The sequence below is a fragment of the Abramis brama genome, assembly GCF_963993115.1.
Source record: "Abramis brama genome assembly, chromosome: 3".
NCBI lineage: Eukaryota > Metazoa > Chordata > Actinopteri > Cypriniformes > Leuciscidae > Abramis > Abramis brama.
Window position 1 is genome coordinate 20,139,327 of NC_139965.1, and position 26,991 is coordinate 20,166,317.

General features: G+C 36.6%; 1 protein-coding gene across 4 annotated transcripts in view; it reads left to right on the forward strand.

The window, feature by feature from the left end:
- Window positions 1-26,176, forward strand: part of lrrk1 (leucine-rich repeat kinase 1) — a 92,026-nt gene extending 65,850 nt beyond the window's left edge. For all 4 annotated transcript variants that reach the window (XM_084107774.1, XM_084107775.1, XM_084107776.1 and 1 more), the window contains 9 exons: window positions 496-693; window positions 1,446-1,723; window positions 6,207-6,401; window positions 9,887-10,038; window positions 13,902-14,019; window positions 15,356-15,472; window positions 17,683-18,563; window positions 22,913-23,014; window positions 24,778-26,176. In XM_084107774.1, the coding sequence (XP_083963900.1) occupies window positions 496-693; window positions 1,446-1,723; window positions 6,207-6,401; window positions 9,887-10,038; window positions 13,902-14,019; window positions 15,356-15,472; window positions 17,683-18,563; window positions 22,913-23,014; window positions 24,778-24,955 (2,219 nt within the window). In that variant the 3' untranslated portion in view covers window positions 24,956-26,176. The remainder of the gene's footprint in view (window positions 1-495; window positions 694-1,445; window positions 1,724-6,206; window positions 6,402-9,886; window positions 10,039-13,901; window positions 14,020-15,355; window positions 15,473-17,682; window positions 18,564-22,912; window positions 23,015-24,777) is intronic.
- The last annotated feature ends 815 nt before the right edge of the window (window positions 26,177-26,991 follow it).

Here is a 26,991-nt window from a genome sequence, read left to right on the forward strand (position 1 = left end):
GCCATGATTGTCAATACTCTAGAAATCCTTTTGGCAACAATAAATTTGGATGTATTCATTTTTTCATTTAGCAAATGTGTGTGTGTATGCATATGTGTGTATATATATATATATATATATATATATATATATATATATATATATATATATATATATATACATTTTAATAAAATATTTGTTGATTTTAACGTATTATTTTAGCAAATAAAAATAAAATATAAATAAAATGTATATACAGTTATATATTTCATGAAATATTTTATTATGTTCAAGTAGCACAAAAAAAAGTTAATATCGTTTCTAAAATAATTGGTTATAGTTATGTGTATTATTTATATATATATACACACAGAGATCTTTGTAAAGTTCCAGATTCACATGCTTAAGTGTTTTCACTCATCATCAATAATTATTCCATAACCTGAGGTAAAAGTCAGAGCTGAACTCTTCAGGCCTGCAGCTTAATAATACCATCCTGAATGTATCTCTTCACAGACACCATGGTTAAGCACCTGCAGTCCATGGACGCTGCCAGGAGCTTCTCAGAGTTTCGTCAGGAGGCCAGCATGCTCCACTCTCTGCAGCACCCGTGTATCGTGGCTCTGGTGGGCATCAGCATACACCCGCTATGCTTCGCCCTGCAGCTGGCGCCGCTGGGCAGCCTCAACACCATCCTGGAAGAGAAAGCGAAAGGTGACACATTGGCACAGAAACTGGCCTGTATTTTTACATTTATACCAAATGTATAAAGATCAGCCTTAATGATCAGGCAATATAATAATTAATAATATATTGTTATACATTTTTGATATTTAAATAATAAATACATTACTATAATATAAATATAAACACACACACACCATTGTTCTATATATTATTATTTTTATTTATTTTCAGCTGTCAATTTAGCAGTTTCTTTCAGATCTGCATAACATTTTTCAGAGAATGCTGTAAATACACCATCAGACTATTTTTGTGAGAAAATTGTTTGTTAACATTTCATGCTTCAGTCTTTTAATGGTATCAGACGTGAACAAACCTTAAAGGAAAAAACTACTCCGGTCTTCTGTGCCACATTAAGTGTTTCAATAAAATAAAAATAAAAATTCTCTAAAAGTAAAAAAAAAAAAAAAAAAAATCTATCATCATTTACTCACCCTCGTTAGTGTTGGGTGTTGTTTGAATTTTAACTATTCCAATTCCGATTTTGCGCTTGAATGGTTTAAATTACATTAAAATGCGCACACAGGAACCGATAAGCGGAATCGAAATGCGTGTTGGAATGGAACCGGTTCTCGCGTAAAATGGAATCGGTTCTCGATACCCAACCCCAACCCTCATGTCATAAAAGCATCATAAAAGTAGTCCATACAAGGTCATATCATGGGTTCGTCTGAGAAACAAACTGAAATTTACATCTGTCCTTTCTGCTTGTCTTTCCTGAGGTTCTCTCTACATGCCAGTGGGCCACATGCTCACCTTCAAAGTGGCCTATCAAATCGTGACAGGCCTGGCATATCTTCACAAGAAGAACATCATCTTCTGTGACCTCAAGTCTGACAACATTCTGGTGTGGTCTCTGGACGCGGAGGACTCTGTAAACATCAAGCTGTCCGACTACGGCATCTCCCGGCAGTCCTTTCACGAGGGAGCTTTAGGGGTCGAGGGCACGCCCGGGTACCAGGCTCCAGAGATTCGGCCTGGCATTGTCTATGATGAGAAGGTACCAAAGGGCTCTTACTGATCTGATGAGTTTGATTGGCTGTCAAACAGCCACCGAACTAGCTTTTAGTGTATCAACAAAGCTCAAAGTCTGTTTACTGCCTGAATTCTAATTTAATTCAGTTTCAAGGGTCCAGTCTTTCATATCTGGTCTTTAATATCCAGTCTTTTAACTCCATGAGTCAGCTGTCATGACCATATAATGCTGGTTAACCACTAGCTTTTACACAATGTGTGCAACGATGCCAGAAAGGGATGTTAATATGACTATTTGCAAAGTACTGCATGTGCTTAGAGAAACTTCATCACAATTTTTAATAAGCTTCACATACTGTATCTTTTTTTTAAGCTCTTCAGTGCACTTTTTTAAGTGTTTTATATTTACATTTATCCATTTGACAGTCCCGCTAATCTTCTGATTATTGAGCCCCAAAATACTTTTTAACTGGCTTTTTTCAAAAAATGTTATGCTACTGTATCTGTCTTACTTTAGTATTATTTATATACTATAATATTATTATTCTAATATTTTGAATTAGGATTTATATTTTGTTTTGTTTGCACTTGTCAGTTTTATAGTTTTTCATATATTTTTAAAAATATTTAGCTTTTTTTTCCGTTTAAGTTTTTGTACTCGTGTAAATAATTGTGCATTAGTGTCAGCTGATCGTGATTTTTGGCATGTTTTTACAAACTGAGGAACAAGTTGAAGTGATCTTCAGTGGTAATCGACAGCACTCCACAGTATCTGTCAGTAGAGCTTAACTTGTTTTAAACCAAGAACATTCCTTTCAGTTGTTTGTCTACTTCACGAAACCACGTTCAATAGTGAATCTGAGAGCACTCTGTCTTCAGGCTGTTTAGAGAAGTTTTCTTTGAGATTGCATACGCCTCCCCTGACTGTCGACATCTAGGGATTTTCCTTCAAAGACGGATTTGAGATCCAGTGAGTCTTTTAGGTCAGGTCACAGTGGCTGATTTTTTTCCCAGTTTGGTTTGCTGAGTATGCATGGATCATGTCCAACAGAACAGAATGAAATCTATTACCATATTTCTAATGGAATTTGTATGACCGTGTTTCCTCAACTTTTATGCAACGTCATTAGAGAATGACAGGTATTCATAGATGTTTTAGTTATAGGAGCACAGTGGTGTCCTGCATACTGGTCAAATTTGTTTTGGATTTTTTGTTCTTCACTGGTTTTTAGGTCCAGATGGAATCTCGATGTTTTTCTACATATAGTTTTTCCAGTAGACTGTTAAAAACACATCCCATGCATCTTGAGTCCTTTAGGTTGTGTTGCAGTCTGACAACAAAACAGCATGCGATTTTCACAAGTGCTTTCCAGTTTTGTGTGTAGTATGTATAGTAAGTAGGTGGATTGTGGGCAGCTGTAGTGCCGTCTGAAGATGAAAATCCAACCGTCCTACGCATACCACAAAAGTCTGAGACTGCATTAAATCCTATTTTCATGTATTATTTGAAAGGTGAAAAAATGTAAATCTAAAACAAATTTGAAATACAATGAAGAGGAAATATTTAAGGTTATATTTCTATTTCACAAATCAAATCTGCATTAATTTTCATTCAAATTATGCTGATAATATATTTTGGGCCAGATTTACTAAACGGCAAATTAGTGTGAGAGCGCAATTCCAAAACAGCGCAGATGGGAGTTCAGCGCGTGATCTGCTGACGACCCGCAAATTAAAAGAACACAGACGCAATCTACCAAGAGCAGTGCAAATTAGCGTCTAAAATATAAATAATGGTGCAAACACCGGTAAATATACAAGCGCAAACCTTAGTAAATCACCTTGCGTGATTAATTTAAATACTACCATAAATTTTGCGTAGAAAACGGAAACTCCTACAAATTCATATGCAATAAGGTCAGCCGCAGAAATAACTGCCCACGCCTTTTCAGCCCAAATTTTTCACTGCGTGTCTTTAGTAAATCCTGACAGTAGTTTTTTAACGCCGAAAGAGGGTTTGTGCTATAGCAAGCTGTTAGTAAAGCTGGCCCTTTTTAATGTAAACAAAAAAAAAACCTTCACAAACTGTTGAATTAGAAATGTATTTGGGCATTTCTTCTACAAAAATAACAAGGAAAGACAGATTTATATATATTTTTTTTAATAAATTACTTGCAGCCATATAGAAAAGCACTAACTAGGAAAATGGCTCAAGGAAGACCCACAAGATAAATATTAAAATCCCCCAAAAATGTGTACAACATGGTAACTATGACCTTTTCATTAAATCAATATACTGATCAAATTTCATCATACTGGAGGAAATTGTTGTTAATAAAAAAATAATAATAATAAATCACTTATATAATAATAAACTGGGAATAGGTTTTTTTTAATCATTTTATTTTATTTTTGAGGACCTTATTTCGGTGACCTTTACAGTTTTTACATTTTGTTCTGTTTCTTGTTTTTTATGCTCTTTGAAAAGAGGACAAATGCTAATCAGAAGCCTTTTTTGTGGTCTCAGACTTTTGGACCCCATTGTGTTTCATGGAAGAAGGAAGGTCACATAGGTTCCCTTGAATATAAACCAACAGGAATCATTCAGTGGTGTTTCTTCTGTCTCACTCTGTGACTGACAGCTTGATCTTTAGATTAAAGTCTCCTAAGAGACATTTTAATTGATCAATGATTAATGTAATTGCTAATCAAATCATTACCGTAATAGCCTTTTAACGTGAGATATCTGCACCAGGGCTGCCAACTTTTGAGTTTAGCTTGGAGTGAGATTTTTTTTTTTTTGTCGAGGGGGGGGGGGATGTAAAAACAAATATTGCATCACAATAAGTGTAATTGTGATTGTCAAAACATTTGGTAACTAAATAGAATTTTATGAAGTTTAGTGACAACATGTTACAATGTTTACATTGTACAACGACTGGTAGGATACAGTTTTTATTATTGCTTGACACAAATTTCAAGATTTCAATTCCATTCTTGTGATTTGATTCTGATTTTGATTCAATATTGACTAATTTGGATACATGTTTATTTTAAATTTTATTTTAAAAAATAATCTCACCTAAAGCTGTAAACATAGAGGGCCCAATCTGCTGGTATTATTAAAGGTTAAAAATAACATTAAATTAAATATAATGCAGTTTTTGTTATAATAACAATTATTTAATGACATAAGTAAAAATATAATAAATATGTAATATAGTGCTCAGCAAAATCTCCTCTCTAGCTATTTTTTTCTATTCAATTAACATGCTTTGGTCGTTAAATGGCTTTCCTGAGGTAAATGTAACGTTATGTGACATAATTGTTCTCCTGCTGTTATATTGACCTCTTTCCGTGGTTGAAAAACACTAATTGGTCGATATTATGTATACTTTCGGTAAGTTGTACTGCATCTTTAAAAAAAAAAGTAGCCTAACAGGTGATCGGTTCACGTGCACTTGAACTGAGGCGCTCAGCGATCTGTCACGTCACATTTACAAGCGCCAAACGTATTTTTGTCTGAATTTCGTAATAAAATTGACGGAATCTAAGAGCTGAGAATTAGTTTAATATTAAAAGTACCTCTTTGCTCCACAATTTTTCTGTGCGTGAGAAAATGGATGTGTGGCGTGAGAGCGTGTGAAAAGTGTCAATTGCGTGAGTCTCACGCTCAATGCGTGAGAGTTGGCAGCCCTGCTGCACTCAAGATTGAGAGAAAATAGTCTCTGTAGATCCGCCGTTTGTGTGTGTGTGTGTGTGTGTGTGTGTGTGTGTGTGTGTATCAACTACAAACTATTTCCTGCTCTTTCACATGCCTGCTCTGTGATGTCATTTCAGGCTCCTGAAACTGAAGTGAAATGTGGAAGCATGCCTTTTTCCTTTGTGTTGGCAAAGCAGAGCGCTCTAAAAATAAGGTCTAGGATTGACACGGCTCTCATCAAAGCTCATGTCCATTTATAGAACTGACCTAGAAAGACGTTTAATAAAAATATGTCGAATCAACCACAGGAGTGTATGACGTACATGCTGCTGTGTCAGTAATGATGACTTCATCTTCCTTTTGTGAACTCATCCTTTTCTTTTCCATCTCTCCTCCCTTCTAGTCTCAATTTTTACCACTGGGCACCGCATTTGTTCTGGGCAGGAATACTTACACTTACACTGCAAAAAATGATTTTCCAATACAAATATCTAAACGTTCTGAAACCAAGATACATTTACTTGAGAAACAAAATAACTTAAGGTATTAAGTCTTGTTTACTGAAAAAAATGTACTGGACAGGAGCGAGCCCAGATGTTTATTATTGTTTTCATTTATCAGATTATTTCACAGCCAGAAAGTAAAGTGAAATATACAGTTCGGCTTGTGGAGATGTAGTTACCTTCCCTGCAAAATGGGAATTGCATGGAGCGAATTGGCTGTAAATGGACCATGGGCCATCTGAGACTGTTTAACAACATTACTGTGGATTGCTTTTAAATGACTGTTGTCATCTGTGATTCAGGTGGATATGTTCTCATACGGCATGGTTCTGTATGAGCTCTTGTCCGGCCGCAGACCATGCATGGGTCAACATCAACTCCAGATCGCTAAGAAACTATCTAAAGGACTCAGACCAGCGCTGGGCACCCCAGAGGAGGTGCAGTTTCACTGTCTTCAGGCGTTGATGCAGGAGTGCTGGGACACCAAACCAGAGAAGGTACAGCATGTCTTTTCTTAAAGGGCACCTATTATGCCCCTTTTCACAAGATGTAAAATAAGTCTCTGATGTCCCCAGAGTATTTATGTGAAGTTTTAGCTCAAAATACCCAACAGATCATTTTTTACAGCATGTTTAAATTGTCACTTTTTGGGGCTGAGAAAAATGTGCCGTTTTAGTGTGTATCCCTTTAAATGCAAATGAGCTGCTGCTGCCGGCACAGAGGGCGGAGCTTCAAGAGCTTGTGCTCAGTGTCAGAACAATCTCATCTCACGGAATGATAATATCAAAACAGAAACTCTCAGTAGCGGTGTTCATTTCGACCCGGAGTCGGACAATGATGGGTTTAATGAAGTTTATTGTACATCGCACAAAAGATGAAGTAAAAATCACAAGTAAAAGCTGAATAAACACAGTATAAGAAGTGCGCATTAAAGTCGTATCCATAATCTCTCTCTCCCTTTCAGTATCATCAACATACACAGCGAATTACACAAAACACTTTGTTACAACTAACAGTAAACAAATATATACACACTTTTTCAGTGGGTGCTTAATAAACTGGTCAACTTTATACCCGTAAAACAACTCCTATGAACAGAAGTGCACACTCTCTCTCTCATTACTGCCGTGACCAGTAACGTTAGGCCTATCGCACCGGAGACTGTAAGCTGGATCATGAACAGTTGGTTCAGATCCATCCTCGAGTAACAACGAGAGTAAATGACGACTGCTATGTTCATTCTTACATCTTATAACAAAACATCTCATTCGCTTAGAAGACATTCTTGTCTACGGCTGCTCCGGCGTCGAAACAATAGCGGATTGTGTTTAGCTCACTCAGGGCGGGTCTACGCTAATACGGCAGTGTCAGTCAACAGTTGTGGGAGGGGCTTGTGCAAATCTACGTCACTTTGCCCAGAATCTGAAAACGGCTTGTTCTGAGACACTGCTTATTATTTATGGGGATTAAAAAAAAAAAGCACTGGGTGGATTTTTATCATTATAGGGTGGTTGTGTACACACATTTATGTTCAAACACCATGTAAAGGTGAATTGACCCTTCGCTAAGCCCCGCCCTCCTTAGTTACTGTTGCTACGCCTGTCAAGCTTTTGCGCCTGGCACGTCTATTACAGTATGTATGCACTGGTTTCAGACATTCCTAAGGAGATAATTAGTCATTTTTGGCGAACAGGTGAAAATATGAGAGAGCAATACTCCAGTATGCATTCGAGGGCTATATCCACGACATAATATGCAAACGATTAGAGAATAATTTCATCAAAATTGAAGCTAAAGTCTATAACGTTAGGTCTCAGTGCAAGCAGCAGCCGCCTCATACGCTGACCATTCAAATGGGAAACACACAAATTGAGGAACAGCTTTGTGCATGCACAGCAGGGTAAGTGAAATGTGAAAATATTCTAATATTTATAAATCAAACAGCTTATCCATATGTATCGTGGAATAAACACAAGACATTAGCCTGACCACTTTGCAATGATAACATTCTCCCGCTTATATTTGTAGTGCGCCAGGCTAACGTTACTGCTCACACGTCGTGGGTCACATTAGTGACTACTGTTATGAACTGATTAAGTTTGCATACCAAACTTTCCCTTGGAGATCTCCGGCAAGCCCCCTGATGTTCCCTCCTTTTACTAACTACCTTTTACTTTTACTAGAACTAACACCGGGAGAGTCGCGATCGGATTGGGGTAACGTTACTAGTTTGGCCGTCGATTAACAAAATGCTGAAATATATTTTTAAGTAACGTTAAATTATGTCAGTGAGCCTCCGTCTTGCCTTTAATCACACTGCTTGATCCACGAGCTGGACAATAACTTTATTCTAGAGCTGCTATAAAGCCAAAACACTTTACTTTCAATTTCCTATTATCAATGTAAAGCTGCTTTGGAACAATCTACACTGTTAAAAGCGCTATATAAATTAAGATGACGCCCGGCATTTCTCCCCTTGGGTTTTAGGTTTCGGAAAGGGAACAAAATCCACCACCCCGTCCAAAATTTTAGGATACCGGGTATCAGATTTGCACAATCCATACGCACAACGCGGCATGTTTCCCTCTCGCTCAAAAGCTTGCCAGACCTCCCGCGCCTAGTTACGGTTGCTAAGCCACGATTGGCCTGTGGCGGTTTTCGGGCGTGGCTTAGTGAAGGGTCAATTTTGCATAATAGGTGCCCTTTAAAGTGCCCCTATAATGCTATTTTAAAGGTTCCTAATTTTGTTTTGGAGGTCTCCCACAATAGGTTTACTTGCGTTCAAGCTCAAAAAACAATTTATTTTCTCATAATAAACATTGCAGCATCAGCTCTTTTCTCACAGTGTCTGAAAGTGGTTCAATAAGGGATGCAGTTTCTCTAAGCCCCTACTTTCCAAAAGCCTACTCTACTCTGATTGGTCAGATGGCCCAGTCTGATGTGATTGGTCTACCGCTTACAACGCGGAAACAAATAGTCATTTTTTACGGTATGAATTCGAGTCCTCACCCTTTGGAAGTGCAACGTTTTGACAACACAAACTAAACTCTTCCAGGTCTCCGCTACAACTACAGTGTTTAAGGGCGGATCAAAGTAGATGTTGTGTCCTTCAAAGACGGGCAGCCAAATAAGACCATAGGCTAGCATGGAAGAAAGATTAATGTTACTGACGACTCGTTTCTGGGAGTTCAGGAACGGTTTTCTTTTTGGAAGTCATTTACTCATTTATCGTGCACTGACCTTTTACATTTATAAATGGTAGTACTGTAAATAATAAACTACTAAGTTTAAAGATACACACTACTTGTAAAGTATTATCCAAAAAAGCATAATAGTATTCTTATTATAGCATAATAATAATCTTTAAAGATGCTGTCAGTGTGAATGCCTCATAATATGAAGTTGATTGCATAGAGAAAAATACTTCCAACCAGTAATTTTGGCTTGGGATAATGTCATTAATTAATTTAGTTAGCTTGTGATAAATAAATAAATCTATTTATGTAGATAAATAAAAAGTTGAATATTGCATTTTTACTTGGGGGAAAAAAAGTTATATTATTGAAGATAAATGTTTCAAATGGAATTTTAATGAATAATTTAATTAAAAATTATATTTTCTTTTAGCAATGATTCATTAAATTCACAGGTTTATTTGGCAATGAATTTACTTTTCAAATATATTCAAATAGAAAACAGTTATTTTAACTTGCAATTATATTTCTCAATATAACTGTTTTACTGTATTTTTGATCAAATAAATGCAGCTTTGATAAGTATAAAATACTTTCAAAAACATTCAAACATTTTACCAACCCCAAACTTTTGAATGCTAGTGTACAGTATGTCATAATGGTTAATGTCTTAATTCTTCACATACACCTGAGGCAAAAATAGTCATGTAGGCACATTTTAACCTGCAGATGTTGTGAAATAAGGCATGTACTGTATCTAATAATGTCCTGTCCTCCTGTGGCTTTAGCGTCCCCTGGCCGCTCCTCTCATGAGACAGATGCAGGATCCCAGTTTTGCTTGTCTCAGGTACCTGCTGCCCTGCCAGGAACACAGTCAGCTCTTCTTATCGCCGCTGCAGGGCCACAACGCCGTATTCTGGGATGGAGACAAAGACGACAGGTGCGTTCTTGGGAATAGAAGCATGAAAACATGCCTTTCTTACATTTTCACGTGGCATTCCTTGTCAGATTGTGCTGGTATCATTAAGGTTTGTGCATATGTGATGTGTTTGCAATTTTAGATTTTGTGGCTCTGTTCCAAAACCTGATAAGCTGACATCCTGTGTCTACTGCCTACAAAGCTGTCTTCTAAGGCAGCATCCTAAATGAAATATAAGGTCCTAGATTACTGATTTGGCATGCTCTAAATAGGCAGTTTCAGCTTATTTTAAAAGAGCTCAGAGTCAATACGCTGTTAAACTACTGGCAATGACTGAAACATCTCCAGTTGACTAGCAGAGCATTCATTTAGTTTGTTTGTTAAAGAATTAACAAAATGCACACAAACTTGTCCATGCTCTTGATATACAATCACTGATTAACCTCTTTGGCTTTTAATGGGGAAAAAAACTATACAAGGGTGGATTAGAACCTACAGAGTTCTACAGACCATTATGGTATTAGGAGTGTTCTATGTAAATTAATGCATTTATTCACTGATGTGAAGAATCTCTAACAATATTGTATTATAGTAGATGTAAGGATGAAACTATCACGTTAAACATGAATTTTATGTCGATAAATTAAACTCAATGTACTATTGAAATTTATCTCTGGACATTGTAATGTTATTGTTACTCCCGCTCCTGTCCCACCCACTTTTTAAACAAAGTTATGCCACTGAGTATGAATTTATTTATATATTTTTAATTACATTGAACATTCTATTCTAGGTTGTTAATGAATGAGTCTTAAGTATATTTAATATAGTTAATTTACATTTCTCTAACTTCATCCCAGTGTAGTATTATTTATTTAATATTGTAGTATTTATTAATATTTTGAAAGCTTTTATTTTTATATTTTCAATTTTAGCTTTAGTTAATGTATTGTGGTGTTTTTTATATTTCTATTTAGCTTTATTCAGTTATTTATATTTTAGTTTTCAGTCATTTCAGTACTTAAACTTATTTTAATTCAGTTAGTTGCCAAGGCAACATTTTTAATTTTCATTTAAGTTTGTTTGTATGTTTTATTTTATTTCTGCTTTATTTCAATTAATGAAAATATTTGTAAAAGTTGTATGATTGTTGTATACATCACATTGTATGATAGGATTACCTTCTCCGTTAAGGATGCACCTTGGAATTTAGCCAAAACATGAGGGTTTTGGAACAGCTTTCGTGTCATTAGTGCTCCTATGACGCCTTAAAATGCTGCCTATGTATGCAGCTCACTAGGTTTTGGAGCAGGTATTAAGTAATGAGACAGGTTTGCACTTTACAGAAATGGCCTTCGTTAAAGTTGAAAAAAATCAATTATTAAATTAGTTAATTTCGTCTGTAAAGCAGTTCTGCAAAAATAATTATATCATGGTCCAGCTCAGTTCAGTTCTCATACAACAGCATCAGTACAGTCAGATCAGTAATATTGTTGAATATTACAAGCCCCCATACCAGCCCATAATCAACCCTTTCACTCCATTTCCCTCATTTAAATGCTCTCCCGTTATTCTATTTACCGCCAATTGCTCTCCTTCAGACCTCTTGCTCACTCATATAAACACCCTCATTAAAATCATTCAGGAATCTCATTTTCCAGCTTCCCTTGACGCTCTCAAGCCTCCTTTCAAAAAATGACTCATTTTAATATTCATGAACATGAACATGTATATAATATATGAACTTATTATTATGCATGACGGCCTAACAGGCTGATAAATGCCCTGCCATCTACAGCTGGCCTCATCTGATCATTGGCTGCTTTGTTTGTGAGCATTGGATCTTTCTACAAAACACTTAGACGAAAGACTTCACTTTTATCTTGCAGCGCAGGTGTTTGCAATTACCATCTGTGCCCGTCATCATGCCAAATGGAACCGCTGTAGTCGCATTGGAGGTTCCTTCAATACCTCATTGCGGGCAGAACAATGAAGTCTTTGTCTTGCGTTAATCGTCATATTAGGCCGTGACTCCTACCTACCTAGTGCCCTACTCTAAACATGGGCGTGAGTGCTTACAAATACAGACAGTATGCTTTGAGATGGTTAAAAAAACAGCTGGAAACAATATCAGGGAATTTAAAAATTCTGTTTACAAAGTAAATTGTGAATTTTCAAGGAAATAGTCAAATATAATTACATAACGTATTATTCATTATATACAATCAATTTCAAAAGTTGATTAAAATAAATCAAAGTGACAGTAAAAAATTGATAATGTAACAAAAAGTTTGTATTTGAAATTGTTCTTTTGGACTTTCTATTAATCAGTATTCAAAAAATCCTGAAAAAACGTATCATGATTTCCACAAAACAAATAAATTCAGGCTTGGTGAGTATAATAGATTTTTTTCAAAAACAACCCCAAACTTTTGAATGTCGAGTTTTGCTCTGCTCTGTAATATTTCATTGGGTAGAAACTTATCTTTTTAGCTGTTTATGTAGATAGCAATAATCCTGTAATCTACCAAAAACTGTAACAGTCATGGAAATTCATTTATAAAAAGAGTGGAAACCCTGCTGAGCTGGTTTAGATGGTCTCAACTGGTTTAAGTTGGTCTCTCATCTTTGCCAAGCTGGGCAGCCACATGGTCTCCCAGTTTGACCAACTAAAAAGTGCAAATAAACTGTCCTAAAACAGGCTAAAAGACCAGACTGGGACACCTAATTAGTTTTTCTGGTCTTTAAGTAGGGCCATCCTGGCCAAGCTGGTGTTTAGAAGAAAAGCCCTCTAAAAACTGGTAACAGGCCAGTCTGAGACCAGCTAAAACCAGCAAACCAGTTTATGCTGGTTTGAGGTATTTTCTTTTCAGCAGGGAAGAAAACAAGACATCAAATAATTGGCACAAACCAGGCAGTAAAATCTCCATCTGGGATTTGAGATCTAATGCCCCCCTTGATCATTGGAAACCAGCAATATTCTGTAAATTATATTTTAAGTACATTAGCTTGAGCTTGGCCTGATTCGCTTTGTCACCGCAGCCTTTATTTGTCCAAGTTTGACATTGCCAATTAGATTATTGCGGCTTCATAAGCGAAAAAGAAAAATAAACAACTTGCTAGGGTATTTGGATCAGAAGCGTCCATTGTTAAATTATGGAGTGTGTTCTGACAGATTTAATCATTTGGGTCCTGTCACAGTGCGCAGTCAGATAAATGACTCGGCCGATCAAGTAATGAATCAACTGACTTAACGAAATATCTAAACCTGCACAACTCCCCCACGCTGCTGAGATCTGTGCACCCGCATAACAGTATAATGTATTATAAATGTTTAGATTAAAGACTGCTCATAAATCAAACCGTGCATTAAACTCATTTTGGCTTTGTAACATGTATGTCTGTAAAAAATAACTACTCAGAACATAACAGCCAGGACTTAAGTTATGTTTATTAGTGGCGTCAAGCATCATTATTGCTGTGTAAAATATCAAGTTTTAAAATGAATATTTCCAGGCCTTAAAGAAAATTCTTTAAGTCATTAAACAGTAATGGAAATGTGAATATAAAGGAATAACACAGAGACCTGTGGGCATACTCTTTTGAATTGAGTAAATAATGACCTGTCAACCACCCCGAACCAAGGTAAAACTAATAAATAAAAATGATTTAAAACGCACAACAAAATGATTATATCATAACTAAAATGAAAGTGAAAACAGAAAATATAAAAAACAATCTAATTCAAAATATAGAAAACTGCATAGTAACATCCAAGAAAATCACCACTCGCATTTTCTTAAAATGTGGATTTTATAACTGCTGTGTGCCAAAGACACATCTAAGTGTGTGTGTGTGTGTGTGTGTGTGTGTGCATCTTACAGGAACTACACAGTTGTAAACTTGGCCAAGGGGCAGGTGGAGGTAAAACGGATGTCATGCCCAGGAACACGTCTGAGCTGCCAAATAAAGATGGAGAACACCCTGTGGACCGCCACTGAGGTGAGCCTCTGGGAAACATGGCGCGGCTCGCTGTCAGTCGCTGCATTCTGTTCAACAGTGTAGAAATGTTACCAAGGCAACAGCAATAATGGATATACACTCTGTCCTCAGGCTCTCACAGTGAAGGAGATGTGTTGTAATTAATGTTTGTTGCTCAAGTTTGGTTTGTGATTTCTTCACCACTAGCAGGATAGCAAACATAATGACCGTTTTCAAACAGGTTTAGATTCCTCTGCCCCAAACTCACACTAGTAGTGACACTGCCTTGTTTTTAATGCCTGTAGGCTAAGATTTTACTCAGAAAGCAATATTAAATATTAATATTTATGTTACAAAAGATTTCTATTTCAAATGAATGCTGTTTGAACTTTTGAACTTTCTATTCATCAAAGAACCCTGAAATAAATGTATCACAGTTTCTACATAAATATTAAGCATTACTACTGTTTCTTGAGTAGCAAATCACGATATTTCTGAAGGATCATGTGACACTGAAGATTAGAGTAATGATGCTGAAAATTCAGCTTTGCATCACAGGAATAAATCACATTTTACAATACATTCAAACAGAAGATAGCTATTTTAAACTATAACAATATTTCACATTAGTGTTTTTAATGTATCTTTAATCAAACAAATGCTGCCTTGGTGAGCACAAGAGAACAAAACATTAACTAAAACATTGAAAAACTTACTGACCCAAAACTTTTGAACTGTATTTGATACTTCTGATAGAGCCCAAAATAAGTGTTTTAAGTATTTCAACCTAAAAACATTGTCCTTTTAATTTAGTTAATTTTGTTTTACTGTTTTAAGTTTGACTGACTATTTTTTCTCAAGCATTGAAGTGTAAGAATACATCTTCAGATAGCACTTTGTAATTATAGAAAGGAATTCTGAATTTAATTTGGGTTCTTATTCTGATTTGAGTAAAAAAAAATGTAGTGCCTCAACCATTATTTTAGTAATTTTGAGGAAGAAAGAATGGACAGTAATTGGATTACGGGAAAAACAGAAAAGTTCTAAAGCCATCTTTATACTGCAACCACCATCTTTACTCAGAAACCATTTGAAATACACATATTTTACCAAGAAAAGACACATAGATTTTAATGCAGCACAATGGCAGCATGTACAGATGATTTCTGTGGTTTTATTCGGTGGAAGACTGTTGATCCAGAACCACCGGTGAACCCAAATATCATGAATTTCATTTGGTCCCAGTATTTTGTGTTGAAAAAAAAAAAAGCATTTCTCGATTCCCAACCCTATTTGTAAGTGAGCACAGCAAATGAATGGAGATGGTTATCTTGATACCTTGTTGATGTTTCTTCAGGAACAGGAAGTCTTTATCTACAGCCTGAAAGAGATGTGTCCCTTGAGTCACCCACAGAAAGTGCTCTCCTGTCCGGCTGTGGTAACCTGTCTCTTTTTACTGCCCGCCAAGAAAGAGGTCAGTGCCCCGACTTGCAGTCATTGTCATGTAAACTACTACGTTTTTTGTTTGTTTTGTTTTCTTGGTTTAGACATCCAAAGTAAAAGGAAAACTGTTTACATGCAATGTACAGTATACATATATGCAGTTATTATTTTTGATCTCAACATGACAGAAAAGTAATATCTGCTATTTTTGGCTGGCAGGGAGGTGTTCTGTAAATCTGTGTGTGTGTGTGTGTGTGTGTGTGTGTGTGTGTGTGTTATTCGTCTCGCTTTTGAAGTAGCTGGCGTCCAGGTGTTCCCACTCTCCCTCTCTTCAGCAGACGTCCTAATGACATATTCAGTCCTCGTCGCTTCTCCAAACACTCTTATTTGAGCCTCACTCTTTTTGAAGTGCCCTCGGTTCCCGCCATTCATTTGCTGCTGGTTTAGGGGCTGTCAGGGCGCTTTTAGGGACACTTTTTGATATGGCACTTGGACGAAAAAAATGCATGGACTAAAATATACAGAGAATAAATGTTTTGTACTGTTAGACAGGATTTTGTTTGGTTTTAGTATGACTGTGTGTTTGTGAAGATTCTCAGATATCTAGGTCATTTAGAAGTTAAAAGCAGCTTGACAGATCACAACAGAATTGGATGATGCATTCATAGGCACATTAACTCTCATACACAATCTACACCAGGGATGGGCAACTTCGGCTCTGGAGGGCCACTGTCCTACAGAGTTTAGCTCCAACCCTGAAAAAAACACCTGCCTGTAATTTTCTAGTAATCCTGAGGACCTTGATTAGCTTGTTCAGGTGTGTTTGATTAGGGTTGAAGCTAAACTCTGTAGGACTGGCCCTCCAGGACCGAAGTTGCCCATCCCTGATCTACACTAATCTCGTCCCTAAAAATTACTTCTTAATGAGTCTTTAATTAGTCTTTTTGACTTATTTTCTAGAAGAAAAAAAAGAAGAAAAAATATATATTTATAGCATACATATATACTATATTATATTAATATAATATTAAATTATATTAGATTATAATAAAAAGTTAATATATTAAATATATTTAAAATTATAAATGTTTAAAATGTATGACTTTTTTCAGCAAAAACATTTAAAAAGTATATTTGAGAAGCAAAACTGTATACAATTTTAAGATTTTTTTTCATAAACTGAATCTTGAATGTGTATTCTGTCATTTTTACTTATGTTTAAACTTGTTTGAACTTAAAGTAAGACAAAAAAAACTCTTGTATTAAAGCTCTGAAAGCAAATCCTAATATCTTATGCATTGTTGCTTTCCAAGTAGATCTTGTTTCAGGGACTTCTAGATATTTGAAGTGGAAAATTAGACAAAAGTACTTAAGAAAAAGCTCAGCTATTAAAAAATAGCACAGACAAACTTGTCATGTGTGAATGGCCTCTTATTCTGTTCAGCTAGTCGTGTTTTTTGTTGCTTGTGATATTTGTATGACATCATGACATGTTTTTGACATGTCTCACAGTATATTTAAAATGTTAAACATGATAATTACAGATAAAGTGTGATTTCTGTACAAATAGTGACACCAAATGGAATTGCAGAATGACTAACTTCTTACTCTGTAAGCTGCACATGTTTGTGGGTGCAGACTTCTGATGTTGCTACAGTATAGAGGAAAAATGTGTGTGACAATAAAGCTAGATGACTTGAATCAGACTCAGAGGATCATTTTTGAGTTGAGTTGAGATCATCCATTAGTTATCAGTATGGAACAGACGCACTGAGAAATCTTGTTTTGAAATATGCAGCATTTCAAGCTTGTGGGGCATCAAAGGAATTTCCAAATGTGCGTTTTTATTTTTTGACAACTTGTGATCTCGAAATGATGGAAAGTAATCTCTACAAAAAGTTGATTTTTGGACAGACAGGGAAGTGTTTTGGAAATCTAGTTGAAAATAGTGTTTATTTTTGCATTTCTGTTTTGGTGTCGATATTACAAACTTCTTTTAAGTTTCATGTTTCATAATTTTACTGTTATGTCATGTTCTATTATATTATATTTATACAAATATTATCTTCGCGTGTGATAAGTGAAATAATCTGCCAGTGCAATAAGACAAAATGCACTCGCAATAAAGATATTAAAAGGTCTGAAAACAAGTTTGCAACTCAAGTAATGATGTCTGGTTTAAAAATGTTTACCTGTTAATTACATTACAAATGTTTTATTTACGTTATGTCTCTTGTTCAGTCTCTCCCTCAGGTGTTTGCAGGCATGTCTGATGGTCTCATAACGGTTTATTCTCTGGTAGACGACATGCCAGTGGAGGGAGAGAGCTACATCTGCTCGCACACGATCAACCAGCATCTTCTGAGTATGGACGACTCGGACCCTCGGCAGCGGCCGTACCCCGTGCGAAGCATCGTGCCCGTGAGCACCGGATCGGAGGTGTGGTACACCAACGGCCCTGGTGTGCTCGTCATCGACAGCCTCACGCTTCAACCCATCCGCCGCCTCGACCCGTATCTTCCGCCATCCTGCGTGGTGTCCATGGCATCGTCCTCCAGCTGCTGGGGCGAAGAGGCCGTCTGGTGTCTGGACAGTCACACCAACACACTCCTGATGTATCACGCCGCAAGCTATCAGATCTGCGCCACATACAACTGCAGCGACGCCAATCCACTGCGTGACGTTTTCCCCGTGGAGAGACCGGCGGGGATCATGACGCCCATGAGCCCTGACGTAGACAAGGAGTCTCTTCCGCTCAACCTGGAACTAGTACAGATAACGGTTACGCACAGCGAGGACGCAGGAACACAGATCTTGTGCCAGCAGGACTCGCTGGATTACTGCTCCATGACGTCTTCCGGGTTCAGCTCGGAACAGCTGGATCAGAACGGGGATTTGGAGCAGGGCGGCTCGTCGGGTCTCCCTCACATCGAGCGCTCTAGTTCGGGACCCCTCAGCTCTTTGACTAGCTCCAGCAGCATGCCCTTTTCTGTTGCAGTTTCACCGGATTCAGTTCCATCCAGGAGCGCAACAGATCCTGAACTAGCGGATCAAAGCTACACACCACTGCAGATGAAGGCCTTGAACATCATTCCTGTCACCAGCACCATCTGGGTTCCCAGGTACGGCTAGCACTTCATCATAACAATTATGACAAAAAATAAATAAAGATTATTTCCCTTGGTATTATTGTTGATTAATAGAATTTAAAAATACTTTATTTGTGTGTTATTTTGATGCTGTCATGCCACAAGGCCAGACTTTTGAAAATCAAATATTAAATAAATTAATAGTTTTATTCACCAGGGATACATTCATTTGATCAAAAGTGACAGTAAAGACATTTAGAATGTTACAAAAGATTTACATTCCAAATCAACTCTGTTCTTCCGTTTAAAATTCCGTTTGGGGTTAGTAAGAGTTTTTGAAAAGTCTGAAGTCTCATGTGATCACCAAGGCTGCATTTATTTAATTAAAAAATGCAGAATATTGTGAAATATGTTACAATTTAAAATAACTGATTTCTATTTTACTGTATTTTCAAATGTAATTTATTCCTGTGATGCAAAGCAGAATTTTCAGCTTCATTACTTCAGTTTCACATTACTTTCATTCATTCTCAAAATCAATTGTTGTATCTGTTTATATTAGTTAATGCACTGTGAACTAACGTGAACAAACAATAAATAATTGTGTTTCTATTAACTAGCATTAACCAAGATTAATAAAAATATATTGTTCATTGTTAGTTCTCGATAACTATTGCATTATCCAATGTTAAAAAAATTAGCCTTTATTGTAAAGTGTAATAAGACATTTCTTATTATTATCAATGTTGAAAACAGTTGTGCAGCTTAATATTTTTGTGTAAACCAGGATACATTTCCAGGATTATTTGATGAATATAAAGTTCAAAAGAACAGCATTTATTTGAATTAGAAATCTTTTTGATTTTTGATCAATGTAATGCATATTTGCTGAATAGAAGTATTAATTTATTTTAAAAAATGATAGACCCCAAATTTTTGTACAGTGGTGCAAATATAAATGCAACTGGAGTAGATATTATGCTCAAATCAGTACTTTTCATGATTAGCAGAGTTGATCATGTAATCATAATCTTGTTTTGTTTTCTGATTAATTGTGCCCAATCAGACAATACAACTAACAAACTTTGAGCACATACAAAACATACAAGCATTTAGCACAGCATCTCTGCTGTTAAAGTTGGAATATCAAAACTGACCTTTTTAATGCACATTACTTATATCTTTATAAATCTTAATTTTATTGTAAACAATTCATCCATTCATATATATTTTTATAAAATTCTTTTAACCTTGTCAGATAGCTGTTCCACTTACAGTACAGTAGTAAAATCGGTCGCGTCTATTTTGTATTTCATGCTGACTTTAAAACACAGAGGCATTTTAGACGTCCTTGAAGCCTAACCTGATTTACAGAGGTTGAACATGCTCTTGGATCAACATTCATTCAGCCACTGCCATCTGATTTCAGGGGTAATGTTTGTGTTAGCGTTAGCGGTCCAGTTGATCTCAATGGCAGTTTCTTAGGTGGGGCAGGTTGTTTTGAGCAAATCACCTGAACCTAGGGCTTTGAGCCTAAAACAACATGATTGCAGTCGTACGTGTAGAATTAGATCTGTGATTGGTCGATCATTGTCCTCTGGTTTCAGACTATGATAAATGTTGTTCCAGGAGCGATAAAAGAACATGTCCTGCTGGAGTTATTCATCAATTAAACATTTGGTTAAAGAGAGCTTAAGCACAAGATCAAGGGCAGAATGAAGTGTTATTTCAGAAGAGCACATTAAAATGTCTATGTTTTATTCATGAATATACAATGCATAATAATTTCAGCGGTTTATAATTTGAGCAGGACTTTATTCTCTTTAACCCAGACACCACCGTGTAATCAGGTCACACAGGTGCCTCATATTGTGCTCAAAGGAAACCGAGGCGCCCAATAAGGACATTGATTTATAAAAGAAGCTTCCTGCAACTTATAAACTAGGTTAGGTTAGTTCACTATTGTATTATAGTACAATATGTAAATAATATGTAATATAAGTGTACAATGTGTTAATTTATTCAAACAATAAAAGAGTAAATCGGCAGATAGTATTAATTAACGTTCATTATTATAAAGGGAACTACAAATTCTCTTTCACGGTGTTGGTTGATGCCAACAAAAATGATTCATGCAGTCCCTATTTAAATGGATTAAGTAGACGTCTGTTTTGCAAATGTAAGCAGATTGAATGCATTAAAATTAAGTGATCTGTGAATTGTTGCATTAGCTCATTTTAATTAAGCAAATTGAACAATCAGGCAAAAAAAATATTTATTTATTTATTTATTTATTTATTTGTATATAACTTATTTTCTTTTCTTTTTTTGCTCTGTAAGTTAACTATCTTTATCCAGGAATCACAAAATGACTGGAAAAGTGCATTTCAAGAATTAAAACAAATTCATTTAAAACACCTGAGAGCCTTGATAAAAGCTGCTTGGAAGATTTTGTTTATAAAAATGAACTTTTAGCGGCTTTAAATGTGTTTAGTCGCTTGGGAGATACTGTTCAACAACAGACAGAGAAGCTTAATGTGTGTGATTGTGAAGTGTAAGATCAGCGCTCTGATCACTGACACACTGAAGTGGACAAAATGGCAGCAGCTTCTACTTTATTCCTTTTTTGCGCATCCTCGTTTCCTTGTTTCATTTCACTTTTGTGTATGTAACTAGCTTTGTATACTTTTTTTGATTATTTTAAAATAGTTCATTTATTAAAAATTGTAATATATTGTTGACAAAAATTTGACTAGCTTTATTCATTGCACGGCTAAAAAAAAGTCGCTGTTTGTATTTAACTCTTTTCCTGCCAGCATTTTTTTTAAAGCTGCCAGCCACCGGCAGCATTTTTGATCATTTTCACAAAATTGTCATGGCCCCCAGAATATTTTGTTATATGAACATGAACATGAAATATGTAACAGAGCCTCAACTTAAAAAAAAAAATTAAAAAAAATAAATAAAAACTGTTTTATTCTAGCTTAATCTTTTTTTTATCAACACTTAGTCTTGAATGTGGGTAAGTTTCATTAACAAAAAACAAAAAAAAAACAAAAAAAACATTTTAAGCAAAAAGCTGAGAAAAACTAATTTTCAGGAGATTCAGTACTCTTTCAAAAGATGTGTAATAGCGCCCCTTACCATATAACAGTAAAAACACGGAAAACCGGAAAATTCCGTCAATAGCGGGAGTTAAATAGGCAAATGCTTAAGAGTCTATGATTGGATCTTTCTAGCATGTTATTGGTTTGGCAACAGTTCTTCTAACCCTAATTGATGGAGTGTGTAGCTTTTAATTTTCTAAACAACAGTGTAGGAAGACACATCATGGCCTTATTCCAGGATGACAAATAGATTCATCAGGCTCAGATTGTGAAAGAATGATTGGGAGGGAGTGTAACCGGTCCTACTGACCCGCTCCGAGCGTGGTCTCCGGCGTGGGAGGCTAAAGACTGACTAAAGACTCTAGTGTCAGCCGCTAGAGCGCCTCTTGAGATCAGGGGAGTGAGGTTTACACGCACAGCGACTACTGGCCTACGACAGTTACAGGAGTATGAAGAATCATTTTCACACATGAATTGGCACTTCTGAGTCCAGACCTTGAATTTCAGTCTTTGGGAAGTGCTGGAGGAGACTTTACAGAGAGCTCGACTCTTGCATTGTCAATACAAGATTTTGACCAAAAATGTATGCACCTCTTGATGGAAAAAATGTTGCGATGTTATTTCCATCAAGAGGTGAGAGAGAGTCAAGCACTCTGTAAAGTCTACTCCAGCACATGAATGAATTTATGGTATAGAGGTGCCAATTCATGTGTGAAATTGATTCTTCATGCATTCAATGCCCAACCATCCTTTCACAGTTCTGAGTCTGATCTGAATCTTGGCTTTGTCATCCTGGAATAGGGCCATGATGTGTCTTCCTACATGTTTGTTTAAGAAACGAAAAGCTACACACTCCATCAATTAGGTTTAGAAGAACTGTTATATGTTTCTAGCACTGCAATAATGATTCAATCATAGACTTTTTAAGCATTTACCTCTTTAAATCCAAACAGCAACTTTTTTTTTTTTTTTTTGGCCGGGCACTGCGGGCAGTGTATAAAACGTTATATATTTATAGTATAAGTATATATAGTTTATAGTATATTTTTATAAGTTGTATAATATTATTATTATTATTATTATTATTATTATTTTTTTTTTTTATTATTATTATTATAATTTTTTTGCATTACTTTTAAACTAGCTATATTTATTATTCACAGGCTGATTTATTTATTTATTTGAATTCTCCTGTGCTTATCTGTGTGATTGAAGTGTAAAATGACAGCGGTGGCGTCAGCGCTCTGCTCACTTCACGTTTTTATGTGTTTTCAGGCGTGGAGGAGACATCATGGTTATCGAGGTCCAAGAGCAGGCGGGGTCACTCAGGGGTCGTGTGATAGCCGTGTTGACGCCGCCTGGAGTGCCAGAGTACGGGTACGTGTCAACGGCCAGTCACACGTAAATAATCACAGTGTCCACATATATAATTCCACACTGTTCGTGACACCGATTGCCTGTAGCAAGTGAAAATCAGTGATGGATGTAGCGCTCTACTGCCCATAAACAAGCCCAGATGTCTTTTGCATTTTCTGCATTGATTTTTGAGGGGAAAACTTTCAAAAAACTCTTTCTGGTAGATGAAAGTGAATTGAATCTTATTTTTAAAATATTTAAAGCTGCGAGAATTTGCCTCAAAATACAGTAGAATAACTTATTAAACAAGAAATGTGTTTGAAATGAGAGATGACTACAATTAGCAGTTGTAGTTCAGTTCTTCATAAACCTGTTAAATTTCATGCACACACACACACACCTGCGTCACAGCTGTGACGCAGGTGTGTGTGTGCATGAAATTTAGAGCCCAGCGGCTTCATGTGACCAAACATTAAAGTGTGTGCGCACAACCTCATTTAGACTGCTGACAAAACCCTCATAAAAATCCTTTACGAACACACACATGCACTAATGAGTTGTGCTGATCCCTCAGAACACATATTTATTTTATGCATTTTGTCTGCCTGGATGTTCTTGTGGCAGATATAATACTGATGAAAGAAGAAAACACAAGAGGCTGTGTGTTACCGTGATCTTACCACACTGAAGTGAAAGCTGTGGCTGCTTTTCATTCCTTATCTGTGCACCCTCTTTTCCCTGTTTCATTTTGCGTCCTGTAGCTTCTCCGTCTTAGGATGCAAGGATGAAGGAATAGAAGCAGAGAAATATATTTGTTGAATTGGATATTTCTGAAGCGTCACTGCAAAGCAACTTCAGGAACCCAGGAACCCACCCTTATGTGGCTGGATTTTTGTGTTGAACAAAAATTTGACTAAAATATTTTATTTTTTTAATTAATTGATTAATTAATTTTTATTTTTAAATTAATAAACGTTTTAATTTATTTTATTTATAAACAAAAAAAATAATTGTTATACAAATATCGATTAGCAGCACATAAAATCTTTTTTGTGTTTATTTTAATTTCTAAATACATGGTTTATTTCAATTGCACAGGTAAAGCATAAGCATGAATGCTTGTGTCAGGTGTTTTTGACTATATAGATTTGTGCATAGGATGCACCTGTGTATCTCCTCTGGAAGCCTCCCTTCTCTTTGTTCCTCCCGGCTCAATTAGAAAATTGATACATCCTCCATGGCAGAGTTTGATCGGTTTCCAGGTCACAGGCTGAAGGACGGAGGGATGAGAAGACAAGGAAATCATCAATTACAGTATTGAAAAGCAGCCAGAATGATAAAACGCATTGATGTTGCATATATAATTCAATTAGTCATAATAATCGCACATAGATTTTTACATTTTCTGAAGAAACTGTGAATGGCTACTAGTAAAAGTAAAAAAAAAAAGAAAGCCAACAATAAGAATCATCCATTCAGCTAAACCATCATTATTAGTGTGTTCTGTAGGTCTTCAGGGAGAACTTTAGTTTAAGTTAGCGTTGTTGTGAAATGTTTATCATAAACTAGTCTCTGTCCCTGTCTGACTCCCGTCAGCTCTCTGCGTAAACACACATTAATCAAACAAGCGACGCTTTCAGGGCCTGTAACTGCTCCTCTATGAGACGTTCCAAGAACAGACCCGCTGATACTTCTGCGAAGAGTCCATGCTTGGTTTATTTTCAGCGTTTGCACGAAAGCGCTTGCTCGCCTCTGGTCTCACTCTCTGTCTGTCTGTCTCTTAGGACTCTCGTGGAGGCGGCGCTCGTCGCAAAGGACACCGTTGTGTGCGGCTTCCGTAAAGAAAACATGGACTGGTGCCTGGCTGTCTGGCGGAGCTGGGGAGGCCGCGAACTGGAGCTCTTCTACCAGGGATACGAGGAGCTCGGACGCTTGGAAAGCAGTCTGAGGAAAAGGAGGTAGCTGTGTAAACGTGCACGCGCGTGTGTGATGGAGAATCGACATACTGTGCGGCCAATAACGGAGCATACACCCCAATACAGGTGTGTCGTGGGTGCGGGACACACATGCACACAGATATACACACACATGGACTGTTGCTTTAGGAAATGTATTCCTGCAGGACTCGGCCACATACACATTATATAAGACAAACAGATTGAATGCCACACACACTAAATGCGTCAACATATACATTCAGCCCTGAGCGTTTGGAAGCACACTGATATACAAGTACATTTACATTAATGTACCCAGAATGCATCAGAATTAAACTAAAGGTAAACTAAGGGGTTCCAAACTAAACTAAGGTGTTCTTCTTGCATTCATGCGTGTGTGCGTGCGTGTTTGAATGTCAAGACAGAAATTTATGAGGTGTGATGCTGGCTATCAAATTTGATCAACTTTTTTTCAAGTTAACCAGCAAACTAGATGTGCCTTTGGATGAAGGACATGCTGTCTCAGAAGAGACCCGCAATAACATCCAATGAACTGACAGACCTCTGAAACCCCACCCACTCACTGAGGTCGTAATAGAGTGCAACAGTGCCCGTCCACTTTTTTTGACTACCTTGGAAGTTGGCATTAAAAATCAGTTACCATAGACACAAAAGGAATGGGATTTTTACTTCCGCAACCCACCTGTTGCACTTTATATGTTTACTCGGAATCTCAGCGGTTATGTACGGAGTGGAATACTAGCATACTGAGTACTTAGAGCAGTAGTATGCGACGTTTGTCACATGACCTCATCGCTTTGCATGTTAAATTCAGTGAGTGACATCAGTCTAATCAAAAAATGAGACATGGTGATGTTAAAACGTCACACTGGAAATGGAAGTTCAAGTCGAACACTGTATTGTGTTCCACTCAGTATAGTACACATACTATACTATATACACTGCAAAAGTAGTATGCTAGAATGCATTTCCGAACACAGCCAGTGGTGGCAATCTGGGATTTATGAAGAACTCAGTGAGGTTTTGATCTGTTTCGTCTGTTGAGAACACCAGCATGTTGAAATTCTGTTACTGTAAATAATATCTGAGTATTTCATCTCTATAGAATGAATGTTATTTATTGTAGAATGTTTAAATCTCATGCTGCATGTGTAAAAAGTTGTCACTAAACTGTAAATATGCTGACCAGAACATAATAAATAAATCAACATCATTTTATATGAAACAGACTGTGTGTGACTGATGCATTAGTGCTGCTTTGAGATTCTACAAACATTTGCATTTAAAATTATGAGTTGTGTTTTATATAAAGGTTCATAGGTGTGTGTTGCTATTACTGCAATGCAACAGCTTTGCATTACACTCTTAAAGTGTAAACCATTATGGTTTTTCAAAAGTTCCTAATTGTTTTTGAGGTCTCCTACAATATATTTACATTCATCAAAAGTAAAAATTAAAAAATAATATACATTACACATAACTTAATTTCTCAAAGACTCTGAAAACGGTTTATTTGTGGATTCAGTCTCTCTAAACCCCTCCTTTCCCTGAGCCTACTCTGCTCTGATTGGGTGATTGATCTACAGTGTGGGTGGGAAATGAAGATCTGAATTTCAGCTCCAGAGGCTTCCTCGGCGCTTGTATACACACAGTGATATGAACCGTAACGATGGATTTTTTTCGTATCAATTTTTACAGCTAGTCATCATCCTTTGGAAGTGCATGCAGAGTGGATTTTCAGCGCTGAAAATGTTGTCAACACAAACCAAACTCTTCCAGGTCTCAGCTTCAACTACAGTGTTTGAGGGCGGGTCAAAGTAGACGTCGTTCACAGGCAGCCAATGACGACCATAGGCTAGAAGACCTTTTACATTCATAAACAGCTATATTACATACTGCATTAATGGTAATATTTGAAAAAGCGTAATAGAGGCACTTTAAAAATAAAGGTTCCAAAAGGGGGTTTCACAGTGTAGAAGAACCAAGGAACCTTTCAGTGAACACTTCTTAAAATAACCTTTTTTTCTCTCTTTTATGGAA